Below are 27,257 nucleotides of genomic sequence, written 5' to 3'. Positions count from 1 at the left end.
TGCACGTCTGGAGATTCACTTGCGGGAGCGAGCGGCTGGCGCCATATGTTATCAATTATCGCGGCGCCAGCCGCTCGCTCCCGCAAGTGAATCAAGCAGGCCCCCTCCTCTCTCCCCCTCCACCTGCTGCCGCGCGAGGCGCGCGCGCTTGAGCTTGTTTTATTAGCACTGTATTGATATTAGGATGGCCTTGCAGCGCTGTTGGAGCTCTGTACCTTCGGGCATTGGTCTTGTGGGTTTGGTTATTAACCAGGGTCTGTTTTCTCACTCAATGCTTTCATGGTTGGTGTGGTTGTTTTGCTTATGTTAGGTTGTTTGTGTTGTAATTGTCTGTGTTGTTTGATGTGGGGAACAACCTTTACAACGCAACTTTTACAATGCACTACACTTACAACGCAATTTTTACAACGCAACATCCACTACAACGCATTCCATTACATCGCATGACACTACAACGCATTTTTAAAAACTACCTTTACAACGCATTCCATTACATCGCATACTACCTTTACAACGCATACCATTACAACGCATAATATTACACTACACTATCCAACACTTACCCTACTGTTGCACCCCCTGGAGTTAGAATAGTAATTTTTACCCCTATACTATCCAACACTTACCCTACTGTTGCACCCCCTGGAGTTAGAATAGTAATTTTTACCCCTATACTATCCAACACTTACCCTACTGTTGCACCCCCTGGAGTTAGAATAGTAATTTTTACCCCTATACTATCCAACACTTACCCTACTGTTGCACCCCCTGGAGTTAGAATAGTAATTTTTACCCCTATACTATCCAACACCCCCTGGAGTTAGAATAGTAATTTTTACCCCTATACTATCCAACACTTACCCTACTGTTGCACCCCCTGGAGTTAGAATAGTAATTTTTACCCCTATACTATCCAACACTTACCCTACTGTTGCACCCCCTGGAGTTAGAATAGTAATTTTTACCCCTATACTATCCAATACTTACCTTAAATGCAATGTAATATTATGCGTTGTAAGGGTATGCGTTGTAAAGGTAGTATGCGATGTGTTGGAATGCGTTGTAAAGGTAGTTTTTAAAAATGCGTTGTAGTGTCATGCGATGTAATGGAATGCGTTGTAGTGGATGTTGCGTTGTAAAAATTGCGTTGTAAGTGCATACGTTGTAAAAGTATGCGTTGTAACGTCATACATCCGTTTGATGTGTATGTGTCTGGAGGTATTTACTAATTCGGGTATGTGCTACTTAGGAGATTTACAGGTATATTACCTGACCTGTTTCTCTAAGGTAATTGGGAGTATGGCGAATTGTTAATGGTCACAGTATCCCTTTAAACCAGATTAGCTGCAGCTTTTCAAGCAGTGGTATTTTGTTGTACTTTGATACTGTCTTTGGTTATTCGTTTAAACCCCCCTTTCCCTAACCCCATCGGCTCAGTTGAAGGAGTGCACTGTTAAAGGAGGAGAGGTGGGCTAATAGCCAGAGCTGCCGACAATGACACTGAGGAACCAGCATGGAGTCCCCACGTCGGCTCAATGTCATGTGATCCTGGGCAATCACTTAATCTCTCAGTGCCAAAAAAATGAATCTGACCTTGTGTGACTAGAGCACATGTAAAGCGCTCCAACGCGGTCGGGTCCGTTTATGTATTTACAACTTTATCAGGGCACAAGTCCTACTTTTTAATTTTTTTAAACAAAAAGTGGGGGGCCTAACCAAGTTAGTAAATATGCAAATGGCATTACAAATAGCCCGCCAGTGTGAACAGTAAGTGCGCGATTCCTTACAAAGGCCCTTCAAAGTTTTTTCACGTCGGGGCCGAAGCTGGCCTCAAGTCTGGGAAGTTCAGTCACAGTCAGTGAAAGGATCACTCTCTGGACACAAGCACTAAGCAAATGACTGGCGAACAGCAGCTGGCTGTGCAAACACGGCCGCGTGACATCTGTTTACCGAAGAGTGAAATGAATATTGGGCTCTGCTTTTCACTGTTTGCCTCCTCCTCCCTGTGATGCCAGCCCATGCCTGTCGTTTCAAGGTCTGGCTCGCTTTTTTCCACTGGCCCGTGGTGCCATTTCCTCTTCGCGCTGTCCCATATCCTGCCCGACCCGGAAAGAGTGCAGAGGAAGGAAGGTGGAACGCCATGGGCACGAGAGGAAACCTTTCCCGTGGTTACCCTGGGCATCTGCTATGCTGTAGACATGCGATAAACAGATGACACTAGAGAAAGGTGTGTTAGAGCCTCATTTAAATAGTGCTTTATACCCCCGACGAAGCACTAAGCTCATTGTGGAGACCTCTAATTACTCTGTCAGAGTGCTGTGGATAGAAGTGTCTTTGTGTGGCGACCCGTATGCAGGGCCACTGGAATTCTGCAGCCGCAAAGTTTTCCACATAATTATCGATTTGCTGCATTTGCAACACAATCCATCATCTGCGGCATAATCTGCAGATTTTAACCTAAACTTTTTTTCTGATGAAATGGATCAAAAGTTACTATAATCGCAGCAATACGTGTTGCAGCACAGGCATTATGCTATGCAGAGGTTGACTGGCCATCTTTCCTTGCTTATTACTTGCTGTATTTGGATGTTAAACTAGCATAGCTGCCAACATTTTAGAAGAGTAGAGTGGGAGATTTGAAAATAATAATCGGTAGAATGTATTTCTCCCATTGACTTCTATTGAGGCCTGCATCGGGTCTATTGGCATTTATGGTACTTGCAAGTGGGATGCTGTAGAATCGCATATGAGAAATGCAAACATATGTTCTTCCTCACCTGTCTGGAAGGAGCATGGAGAAAGTGCTATGGCAGGTAGAAAGAGCTTGACAAATGTTGTGCACTCCCCTGCAGGAGCAGGTTATTGCCAGTGCATACTCCAAGTTGCACAAAACCAGCTCCTGTCAGCTGCAGCCTGCTGAGGAATTTGGTTTTTCTATGCAGGAGTCGGGAGATGAACACTGAAATCGGTGGTCTCCCGCCTGAATCAGGACGGTTGGCAGGTATGAGCTGGTGCTAATGAGGTGAAATATGTGCCTAGACTGGGTTATCATGAGAAAAAATGCCCAAATTCCGAAGTAAGCTTATCATAAAATGGACCGCATAACGCTACATATTTTGCCCTTTCCTTGCTGCAGCATAATTTAGTCAGTCAGTCAGTCAATTATCTTTATTCGATTATTAAAAATCATAAAAGATCGAGCAAGAATACATAACAACATTTCATCAGATCACAAAATTTGCATACAATTATCACAAAAAGAAACATTAAATTTTACAATAAAACATACATAAATATTTAAAAGGGATAAAAAGAAGGGTTTGTTAAAAAGAGAGGAAATTCATTTTTCAGAGATAAAGTGCCTGTGCCTTATTTGATGCTTATTTAAACGTGCTCCTGCCACTAGAAAACTAGCGACAGAGAAGGCTACTTTTATATTAGGAAGAAGTTGCAAGAACAACAGGGCTGGTTTTACCTGAATAAAGCCCTGAGTACGTAAAATAGGGAGCAAATATCTTTTTCTAATCTCAGTATAATGACCGCAAAACATGATAAAATGCATCGTATCCTGAATTGAAAAATGATCGCAATCGCATGGTTCAGCGTCATCAGGTCTAGCCCAGGTTCTGAAATTACCCAATATAAAATGAATTGAGTCAAAACGAAATCTCGTTAGGAGAAAACGATGGTAAGGATTTGTTACCCAAAGAAGGTAAGGTTCCATTCCAGGAACAGAGGAAAGCAAATAGTGTTTCCTTACCATGGGTTTTTTTAGCTCTAGTGCTTCCCTTTCCAGGGCATATAGATTTACCAAAGTATTTTTAACTAATTTTAAATCTTCATGAGTTATTTCATCTGGAGATGAGAAGAGCTCCGGACGGCCTGCTAAAGACAGCTGGGTTCTCACATATCTTACCCATGGGATTTTAAGTGCTCTATCCAGGGCTAAACAATCTTTTAAAATGATGTGATTTAATGTGAGCTCCTGGTTAAGCCAGGTTTTTAGCCAGCCAATCACTGGGGCTAATTTTAAAATATCAGATATGTAGCCCAAGCCTACCTCTGTGTGCAATGCGAATGTCGGGGTTGATTGGGGAACAGAAAGGAGAGATCTCAAAAATTTATTTTCTACATTCTGTATTTTAGCGGAGCTAGTATATCCCCAGATGACAGAGCCATACTGGGCGACTGACAAGCATTTTGCTTTATAAACTTTAATTATACTTTCCATGGGACGGGCGCCCAGTTTTTTGGCAAAACCCAACAGTCCTGCGGTCGCTCTAGCAACAGCACTACTTTTAACCAGAAGCTGGGGACCCCAAGTGCCCTTTTCGTCAAAAGTCACACCTAAGTATGGGAAAGAAGGGACTCTCTTAACCTCCTTCCCCACGCAATAAAATGTTAGCATCTTTTTTTTCCTGCCTGCGGGTCCAGCGATCATTACATGTGATTTTTCTGTATTAATTTTCATGTCCAAAGATGACATAAAAGCTCCAAAAGATAAAAGGAGTTTATTCAATGCAACTCCAGAACGTGCGAGAAGAACAGCATCATCCGCGTACAGGAGGGCAGGTATCTTTGTCTCCCCTGCACGCGGAATATCACTATGTGATGTTAACATTACTGCCTCAAGGTCATTAATATATAGGGTGAAGAGGAGGGGGGCAAGTATGCACCCTTGCCTAACCCCCCTCTCTGACCTAAAGAGGCAGGTGCATCTTCCTTCCCTAGTGACTCTAACTGAAGTCATGAGATCCTTGTGTAGCTCAGCTAAGTAATCGACTAAAGGGGGGTCAAGGCCCATGCCCAAAAGGATCCCCCAAAGCTTCGACCTGTTGACCAGGTCAAAAGCTGAGGAGAGATCCATAAAGGCCATGTACAGTGAACCGCCCCTAGCGACTACATATTTGTTTATAATTAGCTCTAGGTTTAGGCACTGATCTAAAGTTCCTCTATTGGCTCTAAAGCCATATTGTGCATTAGATAAAATACCCTTACTTTCTAAAATCAGGGACAATCTACCTAAGAGGACTCTCCCCAAGATTTTAACACTCGAATCAATAAGAGAAATAAGCCTGTAACAGGCCGGGTCTGTCCTCTGTCCTTTCTTGAAGATTGGCACAATGGTCGAAATTGCCCAGCTAGGGGGGAAAATAAATTCCCTTGTGGCATTAAAAATATTAGTTAAACTTTTTGAGCTAAGTTCAGGAGCGCTCTTAAAGAAGTCTGCAGGGACCCCATCTGGCCCCGGTGCCTTTTTACAGAGTGTATCTTTAATTGCATGTATCACCTCTTCCTGAGTAAAGGGAGGAATATGAGTTAATGGTTTTGGTACGGGTGTTTCGCAATCTATTATAGTGTGGGTTTGGCTATAAATATTACTAAAATGTGACACCCACTGTTCATCTGGGATAATACAGTCAGCTCTCTGATTATCTAATCCCACAAAATATGGGTGATTTATGACTGCCCAAAATTTAGCACTATCTTTCTGTGTCTCGGGCAGTAACAAATCATTCCAAGCCTCATCTTTAATCTCAGATTTCCTCTTCCTAATGGCTGAATTATATTGTTTCCTCAATAATGCTATCAACACTCTGTCTCTAGGTTTACACTTTAAGGCCTTAAGAAGGGCTGAATGGGCCCTAGAACAGTTTATATCGAACCATCTAGGGCCCATTGGTTTATTAAACTTTGCCTTTACAGTCAAATCTAAGTTGACTTGATGACAAATGACACTAAAGGCCTCAACCATTATGACACTCGGGTTTTTGTTATCTAAACAGATGGCAATTTCATCAGCGACTTTGGCCATTGTTTCCTGTAAAAAGGTTGTTGGAATAACTTGGTCCCATTTCAGCCTACGATTTTGATCTTTTAGCGCAAGACCTGTCGTACACAGTGTGTCAATCTTCCTATTTTCCAGGACTCCATATGCTAAAACCTCTAAAATCACCGGATTGTGATCGCTAAAAACAGAAGTTTCTACCTTATAAACAAATATTTTAGGTAGAATTCTTAAAGAAACAAAAATGTAATCAATAATTGTGCCAGAATCATGACCCACATATGTTGGTAGCCTCAGATCATTTGAGCAGGTACAAAATTCATAGAGGTTGAGGGTGGCCAGAAGCGATTCCAAAATCTCTCCGCTTGGGGTATGTTCAAAATGCGGAGATGAGGAATAAAAAGGAAATATCTCAGTTTCCCTCTGACAACCTGCCAGGCAGGGATGAATGTTAAAATCTCCCATAAGGATCACCTCATACTCGTAACAAGTATTCTCAATATGAGTAGATAAGAGATCCTCTAAGGATAACAAATGCTCGTTAGGAAATTGACTGGTCGAAGAATTATAAAAGTTAACAAATAAAATGGGGTTACAATTTGATGAAGTCAATTCAACCATTAAACAATTTTTGCATTTAGACTGAATGTGTCTAGGTTTACCTTTAACGTCAAGTGAAATATACACAGCTAACCCACCCCTTGCTCTTCCTACTTTACTGGGGACTGCAGGTACTGAAAAATGAGAATAGCCATCTAAGGCCAAACACTCCAACGTTTCCCAAGTTTCCTGAAAAGCAAGAATGTCATAACTCCTGATTTTATCTAACCATATTTTATCTTTAAATTTGGTTCTGAGCCCAGCAATGTTCCAGCTCATAATTATGCGCGCCCTGTTGCCCGCAGAGGACTGAGGTGACAAAACAGAAGCGGGATGTGGTCCCTCAACATCATTAGTTTGACTTGGCAAAAGTCAATCATTTTGATCCATAAAAGATAGTGGCGCGAAACGGTTAAACAGTTCTAAGGGTTGTGTAACAGGGTTGAACACAAAGGGTTGTTGTCGGTGGACTGGTGCATTATTCCTTCTATCTTGTCCCCATCTAGAATGAAAATCCCAATTTGTATTCCATCCTAGGGCAGGAGTCCTTGGGATTGATACGTTCTGCTGTTCCCCATAAAAAAATTTCAGAGTGAGGGGAACCACAGTACCTTGTCTTCGTTGGGGGGGAAGGATGTTTGCAAGAATATTAGGAAGAACATGTTGATTTGAAAAGCTCACAGCCACACAGTCACCTTTACATTTTTTTGGCCGATTTCCCAGCCAAGGAACCCTAGTTACTGATTTAATTACACTTGCGAGATGTTGCTGTCCTCCTGGAGCTAGCCGCATATTACTGGTTAGCCAATGTAGGGCTTTGCTACACAGTGAGTTAGAACTTTCCACCGTGCCTCTTTCTAATGGAGGGGCATTTGCGAGGACTAACACCACGGGTGTGGCTTCAACAATAAATTGCAGGGGATCCAACGTAGAAGTATGGGCTTGTAATTGTGTTTGCATATGGGGAACGTTCGCCGCGGGGGTTAAATTTGCTGGGGGACACTGGAACGTTGACCCCCCAACAACAGCATTGGAAATCAATGTCGATGGATTCTCCCCAGAAGGCTCAGTTCCCTCTCCAACACCCAAAACAGTTCCGTCAACGGCTCCCCCAGAATTATTGCTCAAAAGAGTAACTAACGTGGTTAAATTTTCAATGCCACTTGCGACTGTGTTTTGGTGACCACCCAGCTTCTTAACCTCTGCTTGTAATTTATCAATCTTGGATATGAGGGGTTTAACAATAGTGTTAATTTTAGTCTCAATAAGATCCGCAATTTTATCAAAAAGGGCTTCTTCAATAGAACAGATAGAAGAATCCTCAGCATAATTTGGTCCTCCCCTGCCGCATAACTCCAGTGGCCCTGCTTATACGCATTGTGATTTGATGTTGTGCTCGAGGACCAGACTCATTCTCTCATCATGCTCTTTTGCTGACTCTATGCATGAGCGTGAAACCAACAGTGGGAAAACTCACAAGGGTTCGAGAGAAGCGAGTGTATGAGTGGATAGAAGGGTGTGCTCGCAGTGTGGCCTGTGTGGGATTTGTTGTGGTGCCATAGAAGGATGGCAGAGACTGCTTAGCTTAGCTGCAGCGTTTATACAGCAGAACTTGCAAAGGGACGTAAGGGAGGAGAGTGAGAAATAGACGCGGCAACGCACGCGATGCCCGCCATTTTTGGAGCGGTCAGTATCACACAGTTTAAAGCCTAATGTTGAATATGGCCTGGGGAGTCCCCAAAGGCTACTCTTTGGGAGGTGGATATGCTCTGAGGAATTAATTCTTCAGCAAAAGGGATCAACCCAAAGGAGTGTTATGTTATGTGATAGGTATTTATAAAGTGCAGCAACACAAAAAAAGCTTCTTGGCGCTGCAGCCAGTGAATTGTTCTGGAAAAGGAGAAGAGTGAATTTTAAGTTGAAAAGCCATGTTTTTAACTGTTTTCTGAACAATGCCAAGAAAAGCTGAGATCTAAGATTCAAAGCAAGCGACTTCCAGAGCCTAGCTGCAGCAGTTGAGACAGCTTTGGCGCCTTAGTATGCTTTACGGGAGCAAGGAATGTGGAAAAGAAATTGGATTAGCTGATCAGAGTGACCATGAGGGAGAATCCCAGTACATTTTAGAGGCTGAATAAGGAGGAAAAAGAGTGTACAATGGTTAATAATTTTAAATAAATACACTTGGAGACAGGGATTCAATGTAGATGGTTAAGGACAGTAGAAATGTGTTTCCATCACTTGCAACCGGTAAGGAGCCTGCAGCTGAGTTTGTATTGCAAGTAGCGGAGAGATGAAGAAGATGCCAAGCAGAGAAGGCGAAGAGAACGCGAGCATGGCGCTGTGAATCCAGTAAAGGCCGAATACACCTTAGAATTTCAAATGACAAAAGCAGAAACTGGAGACAGCTGAAATCTGGAGTTCTAAAGAGAGCTCGTCATCGAGAATAAGGCCTAGATTGCGGACAGTGTTTGCAGGGATAGGTTTAGGATTCGTGGATCTGGACCAACCCGTGGCTTTCCAGAATGGAGAGGTGGCATAGGTTTATAGGACCTCTGTCTCGGAAAAGACCATCCTCAGAAAGTTCCAGGACAGCCTCACACAAATGATGCTTTTGTTGATGTGTGCCAGCAGGGGTCAGAGGGGGAAGGGAGGGCAAGGAAGAGGGCTAAAGAGGTGTTAAAAACATCGCACGCCGAATGGCAATGAAGGAGTGAAAACACTATTTATTTTATTTAATGCAATTTTATATAGCGCAGATTTTACCCAAAGGTGTCAGAGCGCTTCACAATAGAACCAAGTACGTTACTTGAGGAAATTGACATACTTACACGTTACAAATACAAACAAGATAGATGAAGAAGTAAAGAAAAAAAAAGATGGCAGTCACACCAAAATCAACAAGCATTGGCATAGCCAATAGGTCTCGCTTTTGGGACCTTATAAGTATTTAGTTATGCAGCACAATATCCTTGGTGCAACAACATTAACTGTTGCATGGTTAAACACTTATAAGGTCCCAAAGGCGAGACCTATTGGCTTTGCCAATGCTTCTTTAATCCCTGTCACTGGGAGGAAAACCGGGCAGTAAGGGACATTGAAAAGTGATCAATGCCCCCCTCACCATGGGAGTAAATGTCCATGGCAAGCTGTGCATTGTTTTTTTATATTTTTTAAAAGAAAATCCTGCTTTGGGATTTTTGTTTTGAAAATGAAAAACACTGTAAGTTTGCCTTCCGACTCTGTCATGTTGATTGAGACGTCTGTAAATTACAATGTATTGGCAGGAACCGCTGTGACAGCAGTTTCTGCCAATGCTAGAAATCTCCACTGGGGCAGTGGACATTTCAAAATTTGGGTGCTGGCACTCTGTCAGGGCGGCGGAGTAATTAACTCTGTCGCCCTGGCAGAAAAACAGACTGCCCACCAAGATTTTAATCAGGCCCCAAGCAGTGTGATACATTTTAAATCATGATTTTGTCTTTCTCCAGATCAAGCACTCTTAATGTATAATACCTACCAGTGTGGATGATATGTGGCTTCTACACCTTGTAACCCTTATTGTTCATGTAACATTTTCTGTACATTGACATACACGCTCATATGAGTCATTGAAAACATTGTTGTGATGTAAAGTGCTCGGATACCCTACATTGGTATGAGTAACATTATAGAAGGTATTAAGAAATAAATAAGTGCTATGTAAATGATTATCAATATAATTCCTCATTCAGACTGACAGGGCTGACCAAATCACAGTGTCTCCTAAGCACCTGTGAAGTGACACAAGCCGAGTGACCTTGTTTCCCTACATGGCGCTTCCATCCAGGTCTTAAGCTCTAGATAGGCGGGATGGAACTCCAGCACAAGTGAGGGCTGATTCTTTAAGCGTGGATTTTGTGCTGGTTGCAGCTAGAATTGAAAATAATAAAACCCCTCACCCCTTGCAATGTTCTGCTCCAAACACAAAGCAGTGTGGGCGCAGCAGAATATGCGTTGGTGTCAGCAACGTAAACAGGAGCAATTTATTACCAAAATCGTGCTGGAAAATGCACCATTTTCCAACCATTTTTAAACACATTCTCAGGAGGGAGAAGCTCCCCTGCAGACCCTCAATAACCCTTCCATGTCTGCGGAAAGCATCCAGCTTCCAGCTTGCTCGCAACACATGTTCGCCAAAGAGCGCTAATTGTTCTTACGCCTCACCACTTTCAAATTTCACCAGCCACCACTGCTGTGGAGGTGCTCACTGAGCTGAGCTGCGTTTGATAAACGAGCTCCGTGCTGTGAGTTATAAATACAACAGGCATGAGTGGAAAACAATTTGCAATGAATGGAATGCAGACTAGCTTTTCGCTAGGTTCGTTTTAAATATGAATGATGCGCAGCTTCAGTCACAAAACCATGCAGGCATTAAATGGAGGATGAAAGTCAAACCAGCGTGGCCGTGAAACATCTGCACACTTTGTCTTTCCTTCTGGCGCTGGTAAAAACAGCATGTGTTGTGCAGCAAACATACAGTTCAAATAAAGAAAATCATGAGCAGATGGGGTCTGATGGTAAACATGGCTGGCGGGTATAAGTATGTTCAACAGCAAAAACTATTTCAGGTTTTCCTTAGAAAAAACAAATATGGCCCTAATTCCTAGTCAGGTGGAGCAGAATTCATGTGTGTGAACCCGTTCTGAACGATCATGGAGGCATATTATCAAGAAACGGGGTTAAAATTATCGCCGCTTTAACGGCAGAAAACTGCCACTAAAGCGGCGATAATGGGCTTGATAATATGCCGCAGAGAATTCCAATAGAAGCCCATGTTGACACCAGAACATCTGCCGCTAAAGCGGTGATAATTTTAACCCCGTTTCTTGATAATATGCCCCCTGATTCTTGTGTTTCTGGGAAAGAAGGACTCAGTTTTAGTGCCTGGAAAAATCATCTTATAAAATCCCTTTAGACTTGGGCTGCAACATCAGGCAGATGTCATCCCATAGCCCACCCGTCCGCCTTCTACAGCAAATAAGAGCATGCAATGCTCCCTCTCCCCTGAGACTTATTCTCTTTCTCTCCCCTACTCTTCTAACCCCTCCACCTCCACCTGCCTCACACAAGCCCCCTCTGCACACATTTACCACCTGCAAAAAGCAGATGGCAAATGTGTGCATTAAACCTTTAGAACAGAGAACACAGTGCAGAATTCGACCTGGTGCTTCTGGGTCTGCAGAGATATTCCCCTTTCAGAAGGTTTTAACTCTAAATTGCACCAGTAATGACAGGGTGTTACCCCACACTACTGGTAATATGAGTGCATAGTTTGCACCATGCCAGTTCGATGCAACTTGTAATTGGGGTCTATATCAGGAGATTCAAATCTAGATTCACATTCAGCTGAAGCCTCTACCTACATTACTAACAATGAACCACAAACAAGTACTTCATCCCGACCAGACCTCCTTGCACTTATCGGTCTGGCTCCTGAATACAAGTTCGCTAGTATGAACATTGCTGTAGAGAAATTCATGCAAAAGCCAGAGCTGATACTACTGATAGAATGTATAAACTGAAATGGAAATGGTTCTGTTTACGGTGCCACAAATAAAAAATTCACCCTTTATCATAACCGCCGGAAAACATTCTACCCTATTGATTTTGACAAAATCAGGTTTGGTCCATGCTACAATTAAGGTGCACTTAGCAGCAATTTTAAGATATTGAAGGTTGTCTGGTTCATCGTCCTCATGGTCTAGAAGGGTGATCAAACTATTTTTAAAGACCTTTTCAGAGTCTTTCCTCCTAAAAAGAAACCTCCTCCATCTTGGCAGCTGAATGCAATGCTTGTGCAGTCGATGAAGGCTCCATTTGAACCTATTAACAAAGCAGATTTGACATTTCTTACCTGGAAAATGGCCCTTTTGTTGCCTCTTACACCAACAAGATGACTTAGTGAGATACAGGCCTTCACAATTAAACAGCCTTCTATACAGTTCAAGTATCAAAATGTATTCCTGAAGTCCCAATGGATTTTCATTCAAATAAACCTATTTTCCTGAAGACATTCTTTCCAAATCCACCATCAGCAGCGGAAAGATCATTACAAACATTGGATGTTAAAGGATACATTAAATTCAATCTGCACTGGACAAAACAATTAAAGAGAACAGACTAGCTGCTGGTGGCATATGGAAATCATAGCAAGGGTCTTACAGTTTCCAACCCCGCATAGTTCAGCAGCTATCCAGCTTTGTCACTACAAGACTGGAAGATCTCTGATGCACTCTACCAGAACTGGTTCCAGGACGACCGCTCTATTCACTGCTGTGTCTCCTGATGAAATATGTTGAGCAGCAACATGGAAGAAAAAGACACACATTCAGGCAGCATTACCGCCTGGAAGTGTCAGAGCACAGTGATGTGGCTGTGGGACAAAGGTGTTACGCCATCTGTTCCAACAGGGTGAGCCTTTTTTATATTCTAATATCCCACCTTCTACTATTGTATCATGGTACTCATGATTGTACAGGTGTTCTAACTGCTAGCTATTCAAATTCAAGCAAGTGAATATGTAAAAGATTCAATACTGGAAAACAAAATAGGTTACTTACCTGTAAGAAAACAAGTTACTTACCTGTAACTTTAGTTCTCCAGTATTGGAAATATTCATAGGTTCACATGCTTGAATCATTCCCCTTCGTCGAGATGGGAGTCCCCGGTATACATAAAATAGCAATGCAAAGCCATTACAAACCAGATACCAGGCCTTAGCCCATTCCAGTTTTGTAACATATCTACCTCTTTTTGTAAAAGACACCAAATAAAATCAACAACCAATCAGATCAGCCTCACCCTCTAGAACCCTCCTGAGAGAACCTCAGACCCCCAGATTTTCGTAGCTGTAGTGCCACAGGATAACCATAAAGATGCAGAAGGTCGAGCTTTCCCAGGGGAGGAGGGCGGGTCGCATGTGAATCTATGAACGTTTCAAATACTGGAGAACTAAAGTTACAGGCAAGTAACTTGTTTTCTTACTCCAGTATTGGAACTTGCATAGATTCACATGCTTGAATCAGAGTAACTAGCAGTCATGAGCACATTTTTCTGTTCTTATGATCTTGAACAATCATTAACAATTCACTAATAAGATTAGAGAAAGGAATACAACATTTCGTCAATTTAGATTATTTCTTTTTTTTAATTGAAGACTATATAAAGTCTAACTCAACCGAAAATTCAAAGAAGTAGTAGGGAAACAAAAGACATCATCAAAGCTTATACACAAATAAGATACCTAAATATATATACATACACAAATAGTCAGACGCAATAAACTTATCAAAGAATGTGCGAGGATCTTATGAAGAAAAGGAAGGAGGGATAAGAGGGAAAGCTCACCGCTTACTGGAACAAGTTTGTCAGGACTGCTTGGCCCACTGCAGTGTCGTGTCGAAGAATCCAAGCAGTAATGTCTGATGAAGGTATGGATACTCTTCCAGGTCGCTGCTCTGCAGATGTCCTGGATAGGTACCCCAGCAAAGGGGGCTGTAGAGGAAGAGCTTGTCGTCGTGGAGTGAGCACGGACCTTCCCCTTCAGGGGCTTTCCAGCTAACTGATGACAATATTGGATAGAGGTGGAAATTCAGCGTGCAATCCCTTGTTTAGAAAGGGGAAATCCTTTGCGAGGAGCGCTGTAAGCCACAAAGAGCTGAGTTGACTTCCTGAAATCTTTACTTCTTTGTAGATAGAATGTCAGGCAACGCTGAGTGTCAAGTGAATGAAGTGATCTCTCAGCCGGAGTCGTAGGTTGAGGGAAAAAAGTCTTAAGGACCACAGGTTCATTTAAGGGAAAATCCGAAAGCACCTTCGGGATTAATTTAGGGTTAGTACAGAGTACTACCGTGTCATTCTTAAACTGAAGAAAAGGCTCCTGGATAGTGAGCGCCCGTAACTCGCTAACCCTTCTAGCTGATGTCAGAGCAAGAAGAAGAAACAGCTTCCATGACAAGAATTTTAAGTCCGCTTTATGGATAGGGTCGAAGGGATGTTTCATGAGCTGAGCCAAGACTACATTAAGGTGTCACAGTGGTGGAGGAGGCTTCACCAGAGGGAAGACTCAAAAAAGCCCTTTCATAAGTTGTTTAATTATCCTCGCTGACCAAAGGGAAGGGCCTGAAGATGTTCTTCTGAAGCAAGAGATGGCCACGAGTAGAACTTTAATAGATGAATGAGCCAGACCAGCTTTTGCCAAGGAAGGGATGTAAGGACGGATTTCATGAGCCAAAGAAGAGAAAGGGTGAACTCCTGATTCTCTGCACAAGTGACAGAACCTCTTCCACTTCATCCGGTAGGTCTTATTTGTACTCTGAGCATGAGCTTGGGAAAGGATATCTCTATATTCTGTGGAGAGCTTTAGGTCAAGAAACTCTGTGCTCAGGAGCCACGCTGATAATTGCAGGGATCATGGATCCGCATGCAGTACTTGGCCCTGGGACATCATCAGCAATGATGGAAAAGGATTCAAGGGATAAGAAAAGATAAGAGAAGAAGCTCCGTGTACCAGTACTGGCGAGGCCAGGTTGGTGCTATTAGGATCATTTTGCAGGGCTCAGTTTTCAACTTCCTGAGAAGTCTCGGGATCAGAGGAATGATGGGAAAAGAGTAGACGAAGGCGCCTGACCATGCTATCAAAAACGCATTTCCCGAGGATCCCGGATGGTGATGCCAGCTTGCGAAGAACTGGCATTTCTTGTTCTCTGGTGTAGCAAAGAGATCTATGGACGGTCTGCCCCATAGTCGGAAAATGCCCTCCGGTGTCCTCTGGTCCAGCTCCCACTCATGGCAGACTGACTTTAGTCTGCTTAGTGTGTCTGCAGTCTTGTTGAGACTCCGCCTTCAGTGAAACCCCATGTAGGATCGCCCATTACCAGACGGTTTGAGCTTCCACAGCAGCAGACGGGATCTCGTGCCACCTTGTTTGTAGATATAATGCATGGCCGTGGTATTGTCTGTTCTTATTAGTACCGACAAATCGTTTATTCCCGGAAGAAAAGGCTGTGAGGCGAGGCGCATTGCTCTGAGTTCCACCAGATTGATGTGCAAAAGACAATGATGATGCAGCCATTGACCGCTTATCTGGAGGTCCTGTAAGACCGCTCCCCAGCCCTCCAGAGATGCATCAGTTGTAATTCTCCGAGGAGCTGGGGTGACCATGAAGGAGAGACCCTGGGAAATGTTCTCCTTGTGAATCCACCATGAAGCGGCTTTTTTCATAGGCGCAGTGATCGTGAATATGTCCTCGAAAGATCCTTCCGTCTGACGCCACTGTAAGTCCAGTTGCTCCTGAAAAGGACGCATACGTAGCCTGCAGTGAGGAATTAGAGGAATGCAGGACGAAATGGATCCCAGAATGGACTTGTAGAGGCAAACTGAAAGTGACCTTCTTCTTAGAAGTAGATGGGCCATCGACATCAGCTTGGCTTGCCTTACCAGTGACGGAAATGCCTTTTTTAGGTACGTGTCCAAGATGGCTCATAGGAATTTGGTGTTTTTGGACAGGCACAAATGTGACTTTTCTCTGTTGAGGGTAAGACCCAGACTCTTCAACAGCCTTGTACAAGCTGCCACCGAATTCTCAGTTGCGGCCTTGGAATGAGCCTTTAGCAACCAGTCATCCAGGTAGGGGAACACCTGGTGCTGCTGTTTTCTTAGGAAAGCCGCTACCTGAGCTAGCATCTTTGTAAAGATTCTTGGTGCCGATCTCAGGCCGAAGGGGAGGACCCTGAATTGAAAGTGGCTCTTGGCTACTGTAAAGCAAAAGAACTTCCTGTGCGATGGATGAATGGGAAGGTGAAAATATGCATCCTCTAGTGCCATGAAACCTCCTGAATTTAAAAGTCGAAGTATGTCCTGTAAGGAGATCATTCGGAACGACTGCTTGAATAGATAGGTATTGAGCGCCCTCAGATCTAGAATAGGGCGCCACCTTTCGACAGTCTTTTGAACTAGAAAGAACCGGGAGTAGAAACCCTCTCCTCTTTGGGATAAAGGGACTGGTTCTGTCGCCCTTTTCTGCAGCATTTGTTGGACTCTTAGGTGCAGGAGACGGAGATGTTTTGTTAAACTGGAGCGAGGGGGAGTCGTTGGAGGAATGATGAACAAATTCCAACGTGTGGCCAAATTGGACTATGTTGAGCACCCAACGATCTGATGTTATCCGTTGCCAATTTTGGAAGTAGAGGGAGATCCTGCCCCCACAGTTGCAGCTGCTGATCCGTCTGGGTGTGGAGGTTCAGTCGAAGAGCCAGGTCTTGAGGTCCTTTCGTGAATTGGGTCAATGACGCGGATTGCCTCAGGTGGAGGGGCAGGGTGTTCCAGGTCTTGGCGGTAAGGTAGGAAAAGGATCTTCCTCCGGTTCTGGCCCTCTGGATCCATGGGATGGAGGCCAGTGTGAGTTACGCAGGTATGTGGAATGAGAAACAATGGTTCAGATATGCTGCTTCTGCGTCGTGAAGAGCTTTGTAGGCATGTGTGAAAAACTTGAAGGTGATCCTCTTGTTTACTGGGAGCCAGTGAAGTTTTGGACGTTCTGCAGTTTCCTGATCTGTTTCTGGGTGAAGCAAGCATACAGTGTGTTGCCGTAATCAAGTCTGCTGGTGATGAGTGTGTGGGTGACCGTCTTTCTGGATTCTGTGGGGATCCATCTGAATGTCTTTCAAAGCAGGCGGAGCATGTGGAAGCAGGATCAGGATACTGCATTGATTTGGCAGTTCATAGTGAGAGAGTAGTCCAGTATGATGCTGAAGTTGTGTGCGCGTTCTGTAGGAGTGGGAGCGGTTCCTAGTGCGGCAGGCCACCAGGAGTTGTCCTAGGCTGAGGGGGCAGGTCGCAGGATGAGTACTTCAGTCTTGGCCGAGGTAAGTTTGAGGCAGCTGTCTTTCATTCAGGTATCCACGGTCTTCTTTCCGCTGTGAAAGTTGATTCTGGCAGCTGTGGGTTCATTGGTGAGGGAAAGGATCAGCTGGGTGTCGTCGACCTAGGAGACGATGTTGAGTTTGTGGCTTCTGATGATGGCTGTGAGGGAGGCCATATAGACGTTGAAGAGGGCGGGGCTCAGGGAGGAGCCATGGGGTACTCTGCAGCTGATCTCGGTAGGTTCTGAGAGGAATGGGGGTAGGCTGACTCACTGAGTTCGGTTAGTAAGTTAGGATTGGATCCAGTCCAGTGCCTTGTCGCGAATGGCGGCGTCTGGAGTCTCCTAATTAGAGTGCGGTTGGGTACAGTTTTGAAGGCGGCCGAGAGGTCCAGTAGGATGAGGGCTGCAGTTTTGGATCGGTCCAGGAGGGAGCTGACGTCACTGTTGGCGATGAGGAGTGCGGTCACGGTGCTGTTGTTGCTTCAGAAGCTGGGTTGGGAGGTGTCCAGGACGTGGTTCTCTTAGATGAACTCGAAGAGTTGGGCATTGATGGCCTTCGCGATGACCTTGGCTGGTAAGGAGAAGTGGGAGATGGGCTGAAGTTCTTGATGTCTGTCGGGTTGGCTTCTTCTGCAGGGGGGTGATCTTGGCGTGTTTCTAGTCATCAGGGAATGCGGCGGTTTCGATGGAGCAGTTTATGGTGTGGCGCAGCTAGGGGGCTATGGTGGCAGCTGCTCTACGGAAGATGTGGTACGGACAGGAACCAGGTTGGGCTCCTAAGTGGATGTCCTTTAAGGTCTTGTGTGTGTCATTTGTGGTGAGCGGAGTCCAGTTGAGCACAATCTGTTGTGGTGGGCCGTGGTTGCGTGTGATGCTGGCAGGCATAGTGGCAGGGTCTTGGGAGTCGAAGCTGTCGTAGATCTGCCTGATCTTGTGGTGGAAGATGGTACCGAGTTTGTTGCAGAGGTCTTAGTAGGGCGGGACATCTGTGGTCTCGATGTTGGACCTGGCGAACTCCTTGATGAAGGCTTTGCTGTTGTGTGCGATGGCATTGATTCTGTTTTGGAAGGTTGTTTTCTTTGTGGTTTTGAGGAGAAGGTGGTGTGCGTTAACGGCGGATTTGAAGGTAACGTGGGTTTCCGGGGTTTTGTTATTCCTCCATCGCTTCTCGCATCATCTGCAGGTGCGTCTGGACTCGTGGAGGGCGGGAGTGAACCAGTTGGCTTTCTTGGAATGTTGCTTGCCAGGTGTCTTCTTGAGGGGTGCCAGTGTTTTGGGGCAGCTTTCTGTGAAGAAGGCAATGTCGGGAGACGTGGGTTCGAGGAGGTCCCAGATTTCTGTGGCATGTTTGTGGAGGGATCAATCGTTGAGCAGGATGTAGTTGAGCCGGTCGGGTGTGCTGTTGGTCGGCTTTTAGTTGAGAGATTTGGCATGTTGGTGTGGGTGAAGGTGTGGCTGCAGTTCTGGCAGGCAAAGGGTCCATGGGTCTCCTTTGGCGTTTCGAGGTGGCAGGCAACGTGGCATCCTGAGTTGGAGGTGAGAAAGGTGCTGGTATCTTAGCGGTGCAAGGTCCAAGAACCAGGGTTCGTGACATTGAGCGTGGTCCAGGTGCAGACGGGCACAGACGGGCTTGTCTTTGGTGCACATTTGCTGCATCAGTGGCCACCATTAAGTAGTGCTGCAAGGGGCTGGACCGTTGGAAGACCAGAAATGCTGGAGCGGGAAAGGTCACTGTAGGGGGGCAGAGCCGCAGGGGTGAGGGCTGGCGAAAAGGGCAAAAGAAAAAGCAGAGGAGAAACAGAATAAAGGCAGAAGCAAAATCAAAACAAAGGCAGAAGCAAAATCAAAACAAGAGCAGAAATAAAGACAAAAGCAGAGAAGAGTGACAGAGGGGCAGCCCTAGGAGCAGAGCAGTGACACTCTGCCACTAGACCACTAGAGATGAGGCGCAGGCAAGAGCCTGTGAGTGGAGGAGGGCCTTGACTCCTGAGCAGCGCGTCAGCAGCAGCAACGGGGGCAGCAGCAGCTACCAGGCGAAGCTGCACCGTGAAGGGAGCAAGTCCAATAAAGGTTAAACACTGTTTAGAAAACATCTATCCCCAGGTTTGGAGCATCTCACAGAAATGAGTTTTAAATTAAATCCTTATACTATAGACCATGGTATCCTGTTCACCTGTTCTGCAATATGAGTCACCGTGAAAATGTGCCACTGTTTAAATCATTGCTGTCAAAATGGAGCTACAAGCATTGCATGGATATAGACCCGAACAAGCAACCCTTAACTGGAAAGTCTTAAAAGCACCATTCCATCTCCCATGCACTTCAATGTGGATACGTGTATGTACCTAAATATTCTAGATTTCCTTATTAGGAGTTACATTTTGAAGATCTGCGATTTTCCAGTGTTTAAATGTGCAATGAGAACAAATGTATGTGCCCCTACTTAGTAGTCAGGGCTCCCATTTCTTATTGAGTTTAACGGCCGGGCCTTGTCGCTTTGTTTCTGTAATAGTTGTCCTCTAGGATTCATATACTACAGACTGTGTTTTACTGTTCTTGTTCCTGGTGCAAGAATGTTTGGTGTACATGTGCTTAATAAATATAACAAAAAGATCCCTATATACAAGGTCAATGAAAGTCACCTTATTGAGCCAAAGAGACTGGGGCCAAGCTTCTCAGGATCTCAAAAAAGATGAGCTAAATCTGCTCTCACACACCCATTTATTCAGGTTAAATGAAAAAAACTGTTACATTTTTCAAACCAATGTGCCAGATAGAAAAGTACTATTTTCATACCAAGTTCTCCATGTTGGTCCGGCCCCATGGGCGGAATTCCCTGATGATAGGTTGTTTCGCGTGTTGGGTGAAACAGCCTGGTGTAGAACGATCTATCTGTTAAAGATCTTGTACTGTAAAATAAAGCAGATGCCAGTTAATCTGAGTAATCCCATATAGATGTTACAAAGCGGTGTATGCAAATTAAAATTAAAATCGAGAAAGTTACAAAGCGATGTATGCAAATTAAAATTAAAATCGAGAAAGTTACAAAGCGATGTATGCAAATTAAAATTAAAATCGAGAAAGTGTGCTTGTAAATATATGGAGAGAAAATTAAATTAGCAAACTGGATGCAAATATTTAGTTCTCAACTGCTAGAATTCCCTCACTGTCAACCGGGTTCCCAAAGGTTTCCTCCATAAACTCCGAAATCTACTCTTAGTGGACTTCTCTATATCTAAAACGGGGTCCGACTTCCACGTCATTTAACAAATAATCTTCAGGATTACTCATGGACATCTATGACATTTGTGGATTTCTAGAAGCATTACATATTGCAAAATGTATGCTGCAGTACTCGGAAAATCTAAATGAATGAATCAAACAAAACTGTGTGCTTGGAAAATATTGTTTTTGTATTTCTTCACATGTAAATATTTTTTTCTTGCAAAAAACACGGTTACCTTCCCCCTAAACCCTCATTAAATAAGGGCGCATTCCTCTCCCTCTCCAACTCAGGAGAGGGCTCTCCTCTCTTTGGAAGGAGTAAATGAGTGTGTTTCAGGGTGGGTACATGCCTGCAGAAGTATGTTAACACACTACCGCAGTTAGGCCGGTTAAGAAACAATCAGTTCCCTCTACTAATCATAAATGTATGGTGATGGAAATTCTGGCATGCTGGCATGTTGTCCAACATCTTAAGAACACTTAATCCGAACATTTGTCAATTTGGCAATTTGTGTTTCCTACAAAGAACAAGTGCGCGTGGCTTTTGAAAACAAATCATTTCGTAGTGACGTCATGAGCGAATTACAAATTCTACCATGTTTAATGTAAACCTATAGAATTTGAAACAGGAACCTTTATCGTGCCAATGAGGAGAAATAGCATCCATAACTTTTGACAAAAGTTACAGACTGCGACACAGAGCAAAGCTTCTTTTATGGTCCATTATAGCTGTGAAATAAATGGCCATTCATCATTCTACCTTAAAGGACAAAGACAACAAGGATAGGATGAATGAGTGCAGGCGAACAGCTGTTACACATTAAAACATTTCATGGAAAGATGAGATCTGAAAATGGGATCAGTACATTATGAAGTCTACATCCAGTAAGATTCACTGTGGAAGAATGATTGGAGGGAGGCTACGCATGATATACGGGGTGTGCACGCGACAGAGGGGCACAGTGAGGGACACACTTCCATATTCACCATTTCTAACTGGCTACTTTTATTACATTGTTCTCAGATACAATTTAAGGTGAAACAAAAATGCCTTTTCCCAGCATAAGCTCCTTTTCACATTTAGCTTGAATTGCCCACAGTTGGTAGGGAGTCTGGACTATGTATATTTTTGCCAATTATCTCTATAACTTTAATCTCTCAGCACAAGACAAAAGGATGGAATAGGGATCCCACAGAATTTTAACTGAACATCATACTTGTTTACTTTCTCTGAACTTCCTTTTTAGGTCACAGCCCACCAGACAGAGCAGCTGTTTGGCATGCGAAAGAAGTCTTGGGCACTTTCAAAGGGTTGACCTGGGAATGCATTCCGCCCGTGACTTGCTAATGGCTTTGTGGTTTGTAACTCACGCTTTCCAGCTTTCTATTTGCTGGCTTTATTTGCTTTAGGCTGTGCAGCTTGAGTTCGTACCTTCCCATGCTAAAGCTATGTTTACAGTATTCTTCTACGAATTCGTTTTCTGTAATAAACAGGTATTTAAATCTTGTTCTTTTCTCTTCACATTTGCTGGGCACTCAAAGGCCGAGGTCAAATGTCAAGCTGTGTTTTCATGGGACCCTGGTATTTATTTTGCTTTCGGCTGACTTCAAAGTGAGAGTGTTTATAGGAAAGAGGAATGCAGCATACTTATTCCATGGAGCATGCTTGTGCCCTTTTTTCCTCATTTTATACATAGCCTTCTCAAAAGGTATTTCGTTCTTCACCTGCACCAAACATTTACACTTTTTTTGCAAAATTCCTCCTCTTTGGTAAGTTCATTTATATTGTTAAACTGCCTTTTTGGGAACAAAGTAGAAAAATGCATTTCAGTCTCAGCCTAACAAATGGTGATCTTGGGAAATTTCAGAACAATAGCACTTGTGTGAAGGTCCAAGGGAAAAACAATTTTGACCAGCAAGGTGTATTTCTCCTTTCAATTAAACATTACTACCACACAACACATTGGGTCTCGCAAAAGTAGCTAGCAGTTTCTCGAACTCACATTACAGTCAACAGTGACATCTCTTTAAGAGAGAACTCCCTTTCAAAACTGAGCCCATCACTCACAGAAGGTGATTAGTATCATCATACTTGGGAAATTTACATCGTTCATGGCACATTCACTGTCAAGCACAGGATAAGATCCTTTCACAGGAAAGAGCCAGCCACATTGTAACACAATTTAACAACGCTTGGTTTTGACTTTGATGTGTAAAGCATATGCTTTATTTATGAATTCATCTGTGGCAGCTCATTTTGGAGAGTTGGATAAGTTTAAAGGCACATTTTATTAAAGCGTTTGTGTTTATGATTAAGCAGCATAATCATTACATATTCCATCGGCAACTGTGCCTTTTTCGGAACACATATATTACTGGATATAAACAAATTCCACATTTGTCCTTGCAGGTAGTAGGATCATGATTCCAATGGTGCAGCAACTGCAGTGGCACAGGGGTCAAAAGATTTAGGAAACCTACTGAGCAATGATTATTGAGCTACTTTACAACTAAAAAAGCGGTCACAAGTGTAGTTACCTTGCAGGCACTAGGGTCATGGTGTGAATGGTGCAGCAGGTGCAGTGGCACAGGGGCCAAAAGATCTAGGAAACCGACTGAACACCAGTTACTGCTATATTTTACTGCTAAACCAGCAGTCACAAGTGCAGTTACCTTGCAGGCACTATGATCATGTTTTGAATGGTGCAGCAGGTGCAGTGGCACAGGGGCCAACAGGTTAGGAAACCCATAGAACACCAATTATTTCTATATTTACTGATATGACAACAAAGAAAGATGTGCAGTTCCTACAAAGTGGAAGGTCTGGGGGAGAAGGGTTATCCAAAACCAGACTCTCACCAATGGAATGTGAGTGCACAAGGGATGGGGGTCCCTTAAGGGTGGAACTAAAACCCTCACACACCCAGCAAGCTAAGTGTCATGCTTCATCATCTGGGTTTGCTCCTCGTCGGGTCGGCGGTGCAATACCCGACGGGCACCCATAAAGGGGCTCTTTACCGGAGATTTTTTGTTCCATGTCGTTTGGTGCATGCGTGTGAGGGCCCGTGCGTGTAGATGTGTGTGAGTGAGTAAAAAAGGTTGGTTAGTCTGAAATACGACTTTATTGACTCAGTAAACCACCTTATTAAAAAGGTTGAGTGGCGTTAAAGCTAAAGTGCTCACAAAGGGAGGAGTGGCTAGCTGCGCTCTACTCTTCTGGTCAACATGTTTCGCGCCCAATGGGTCAGGAGGATCCCTTGGCGCTTCGTCAGGACCGGTGATACAATAGTGATATGTGCAAGAACTATCTACAGTGTGGTGTGCTAGGGTGGGTGTAAATTGACTACCCACCCACTACTGGTTCCCCTATTTGTCTGTATTCTGATATCAAGGGGGTAACCTAATCCTAATATAAAAACCTCATCATCTGGTACATGGCGCGTCGTCAAGGGGAGAAACACATTCGTTTCAGTTTGTAGTCCCCCTGGAGGTCCATTAACCTGCCCACGTCGCCGAACGCGGCGACGTGGGCAGGTTAATGGACCTCCAGGGGGACTACAGACTGAAACAAATGTGTTTCTCCCCTTGACGACGCGCCATGTACCAGATGATGAGGTTTTTATATTAGGATTAGGTCACCCACTTGATATCAGAATACAGACAAATAGGGGAACCAGTAGTGGGTGGGTAGTCAATTTACACCCACCCTAGCACACCACACTGTAGATAGTTCTTGCACATATCACTATTGTATCACTGGTCCTGACGAAGCGCCAAGGGATCCTCCTGACCCATTGGGCGCGAAACATGTTGACCAGAAGAGTAGAGCGCAGCTAGCCACTCCTCCCTTTGTGAGCACTTTAGCTTTAACGCCACACAACCTTTTTAATAAGGTGGTTTACTGAGTCAATAAAGTCGTATTTCAGACTAACCAACCTTTTTTACTCACTCACACACATCTACACGCACGGACCCTCACACGCACGCACCAAACGGCAGGGAACAAAAGATCTCCGGTAAAGAGCCCCTTTATGGGTGCCCGTCGGGTATTGCACCGCCGACCCGACGAGGAGCAAACCCAGATGATGAAGCATGACACCTAGCTTGCTGGGTGTGTGAGGGTTTTAGTTCCACCCTTAAGGGACCCCCATCCCTTGTGCACTCACATTCCATTGGTGAGAGTCTGGTTTTGGATAACCCTTCTCCCCCAGACCTTCCACTTTGTAGGAACTGCACATCTTGCTTTGCTGTCATAGCTTAGGGCCTATGTGCAGGACCTCAATAAAAATAGCCCACCCCTTTCTCTCCTCCCTTTTGTTGATATATTTACTGATAAACATGCAGTCAGGAGTGCTTTTTTGATTTTTTTTGTACCCATTGCATCAAAAGTACCACATAGCCTAAAGCATCACTGCAATAAAAGCTGTAACCTTTTGGACTTTTCTGTCTACCTACAACTTATGTTACATTCAGGAAATGTATATGGCATAATTTCACCGTTTTTGAATGGTTCTAAAATGCTTCTGAATCTGGACACACTAACACCTTGGCAAGGCCTTTTCTTCCTTCTATAACATTAGCACTTTAGCTGTTGTAAACACTATATAAATACTTACCAAATGGCATTACATACCAAGCACTGGTAAAGCCAATAAGTCTGACCTATGCGAGATCTAATGACTTTGTCAATGGTTTTATAGCCAGATTATACAGCAGCGCTAGCGTCAGTGCAGCATAACTGAAGATAAAATACAAAAGTGACATAATGTGGCTAACGCTGGCTGTGTCATACAGCTTTTTTACATTACTTTCAGCCATTTGCAACATAGCCCAAAAACAATAGCAAAGCCAATAAATCTCACATAGGAAAGTCCCTTTGGCTTTGAAATGCTTGTTGATATAGTTGAGACCAGGCTTCATTAAACCCTGGCCAGTCCTACATGCTTCTGTTGTAATGAATAGCACAATGATTGATCATAAAATAGACATGTGATAAATAATTTTCCCAATACCATTATAACTTATAGGTCAATCTGTCTCTCTGGGAACGAATTATTCTATGTATTGTGGACTTGCCCTTCTTTGCAGGGTCCCTCCTAAGCGTTTATGCCTTCATCCCTCCTGTTTTCTGAACCCATTTTTTGTTGGCTTTTAGGACTCTCTGCACTTTACAACTGCTAACCAGTGCTAAAGTACTTGTGCTCGCTCCTCTGGACATGGTAAAATTGGCTTCCACCCAATAGGCCGATTTAATTTACTTGTACTTCCCTAGCAAAGTGGTACTACATGTACCCAGGGCATTTAAATTAAATGCTACTGGTGGGCATGCAGCGCTTATTGTGCCACTTAAGTAGCCCTTTTAAACATGTTCCAGGCCTGCCATTGCAGCCTGTGTGTGCGGTGTTAAACTGTAATTTCGACCTGCAAAAGAAACCTTTTGCTAGGCCTAAACCTTCCTTTTGAATAAATATATCACCCAAAAACGCCCACAGGGCAGGGTGAGCTGTATTTAAAAGGTTGGTCATGTACTTTAAAAAATGTCATGTCCTAGTAGTGAAAAAAAACGAAATTCCTTTTTACTTTTACAAGAACGACCTCTCCAATAGAATAACATTGGGTTACCGTATTACATTTGATAAGTGATAACTTTTGTGGGGGAATATGTGTGAATGTCCTGTTTGGTGACTGAGGAATTGTAATTTAAACCCCAGTTTGATGTTAAAGTCAGATTTTAACTCACAATTCTGAAAATTATACTTTTAGAAAGTTGGCATTTTCTTGTCCTAACCATTTGGTCGTGGCTGCAGTCTGTTCCTGGGTCACACAACTAGATGTAGTTGGCAGTTGGCCTTTGTGTATTCCTCCTAGACAGCATAACAAAAGAGGGTCTGAGAGGTGGCAGGATGGTAAATCCTGGCTTAATGAGAGGGCGGGGTTGTCATCCATTACACTTGTATTTCAAAAGCATTGGCCCAGCTCACACACAAATAACTTCACATAAGACTATTGTGCCCACAGACAGACTGGGTGGGACCAGGGCAGGGAGGCAGGAAATTACAGCCAATTCTGCAGGGGGAAACTCCAGAAGCTTCTCCCACTTCAAGGTGAACACCAGATATAACAAGCATTTGCAATGCAATAGGTCTCGCATTTATAAGAGTTTGAGCTATAGGCATTGTAAAATTACAATGCCTTTTATTTATGTTTTGGTTTTAAAACAAATAAAAGGCATTGTCATTTACAATGTCAGTAGCATAAACTTGCATAAAAGCAGTGTGTGGAGTGCAGCAGTGTGCGGCGTGCAGCAGTGTGTGGCGTGCAGCAGTGTGTGGCATGCAGCAGTGTGCGGCGTGCAGGAGTGTGTGGCATGTAGCAGTGTGAGGCATGCAGCACTGTGTGGCGTGCAGCGGCGTGCAGCAGTGTGCGGCGTGCAGCAGTGTGCTGCGTGCAGCAGTGTCGTGCAGCATGCAGCAGTGAGTAGTGCAGCAGTGTGCAGCAGTGTGTGGCGTGCAGCAGTGTGCAGCAGTGTGTGGCGTGCAGCAGTGTGCAGCAGTGTGTGCCGTGCAGCAGTGTTTCGTGTAGCAGTGTGCGGCGTGCAGCAGTGTGCGGCGTGCAGCAGTGTGTAATGCAGCAGTGAGCGCAGCAGTGTGTGCCGTGCGGTAGTGTGCGGCATGCAGCAGTGTGTGGCATGCAGCAGTGTGCGGCGTGCAGCAGTGTGTGTCGCGTGCAGCAGTGTTTCGT

At 44.1% G+C, this 27,257-nt stretch overlaps 1 protein-coding gene across 1 annotated transcript in view; it reads right to left on the bottom strand.

The window, feature by feature from the left end:
• Window positions 1–27,257, bottom strand: part of LOC146859134 (uncharacterized) — a 2,052,335-nt gene that overhangs the window by 82,542 nt on the left and 1,942,536 nt on the right. Inside the window, exon 102 of the mRNA XM_085649806.1 lies at window positions 20,088–20,200. Within this exon, the coding sequence (XP_085505932.1) occupies window positions 20,088–20,200 (113 nt within the window). The remainder of the gene's footprint in view (window positions 1–20,087; window positions 20,201–27,257) is intronic.

The sequence above is a fragment of the Triturus cristatus genome, chromosome 3_2 (assembly GCF_964204655.1).
Source record: "Triturus cristatus chromosome 3_2, aTriCri1.1, whole genome shotgun sequence".
In the NCBI taxonomy this organism is placed as follows: Eukaryota; Metazoa; Chordata; class Amphibia; order Caudata; family Salamandridae; genus Triturus; species Triturus cristatus.
This window is presented reverse-complemented; position numbering and strand designations above follow the sequence as displayed.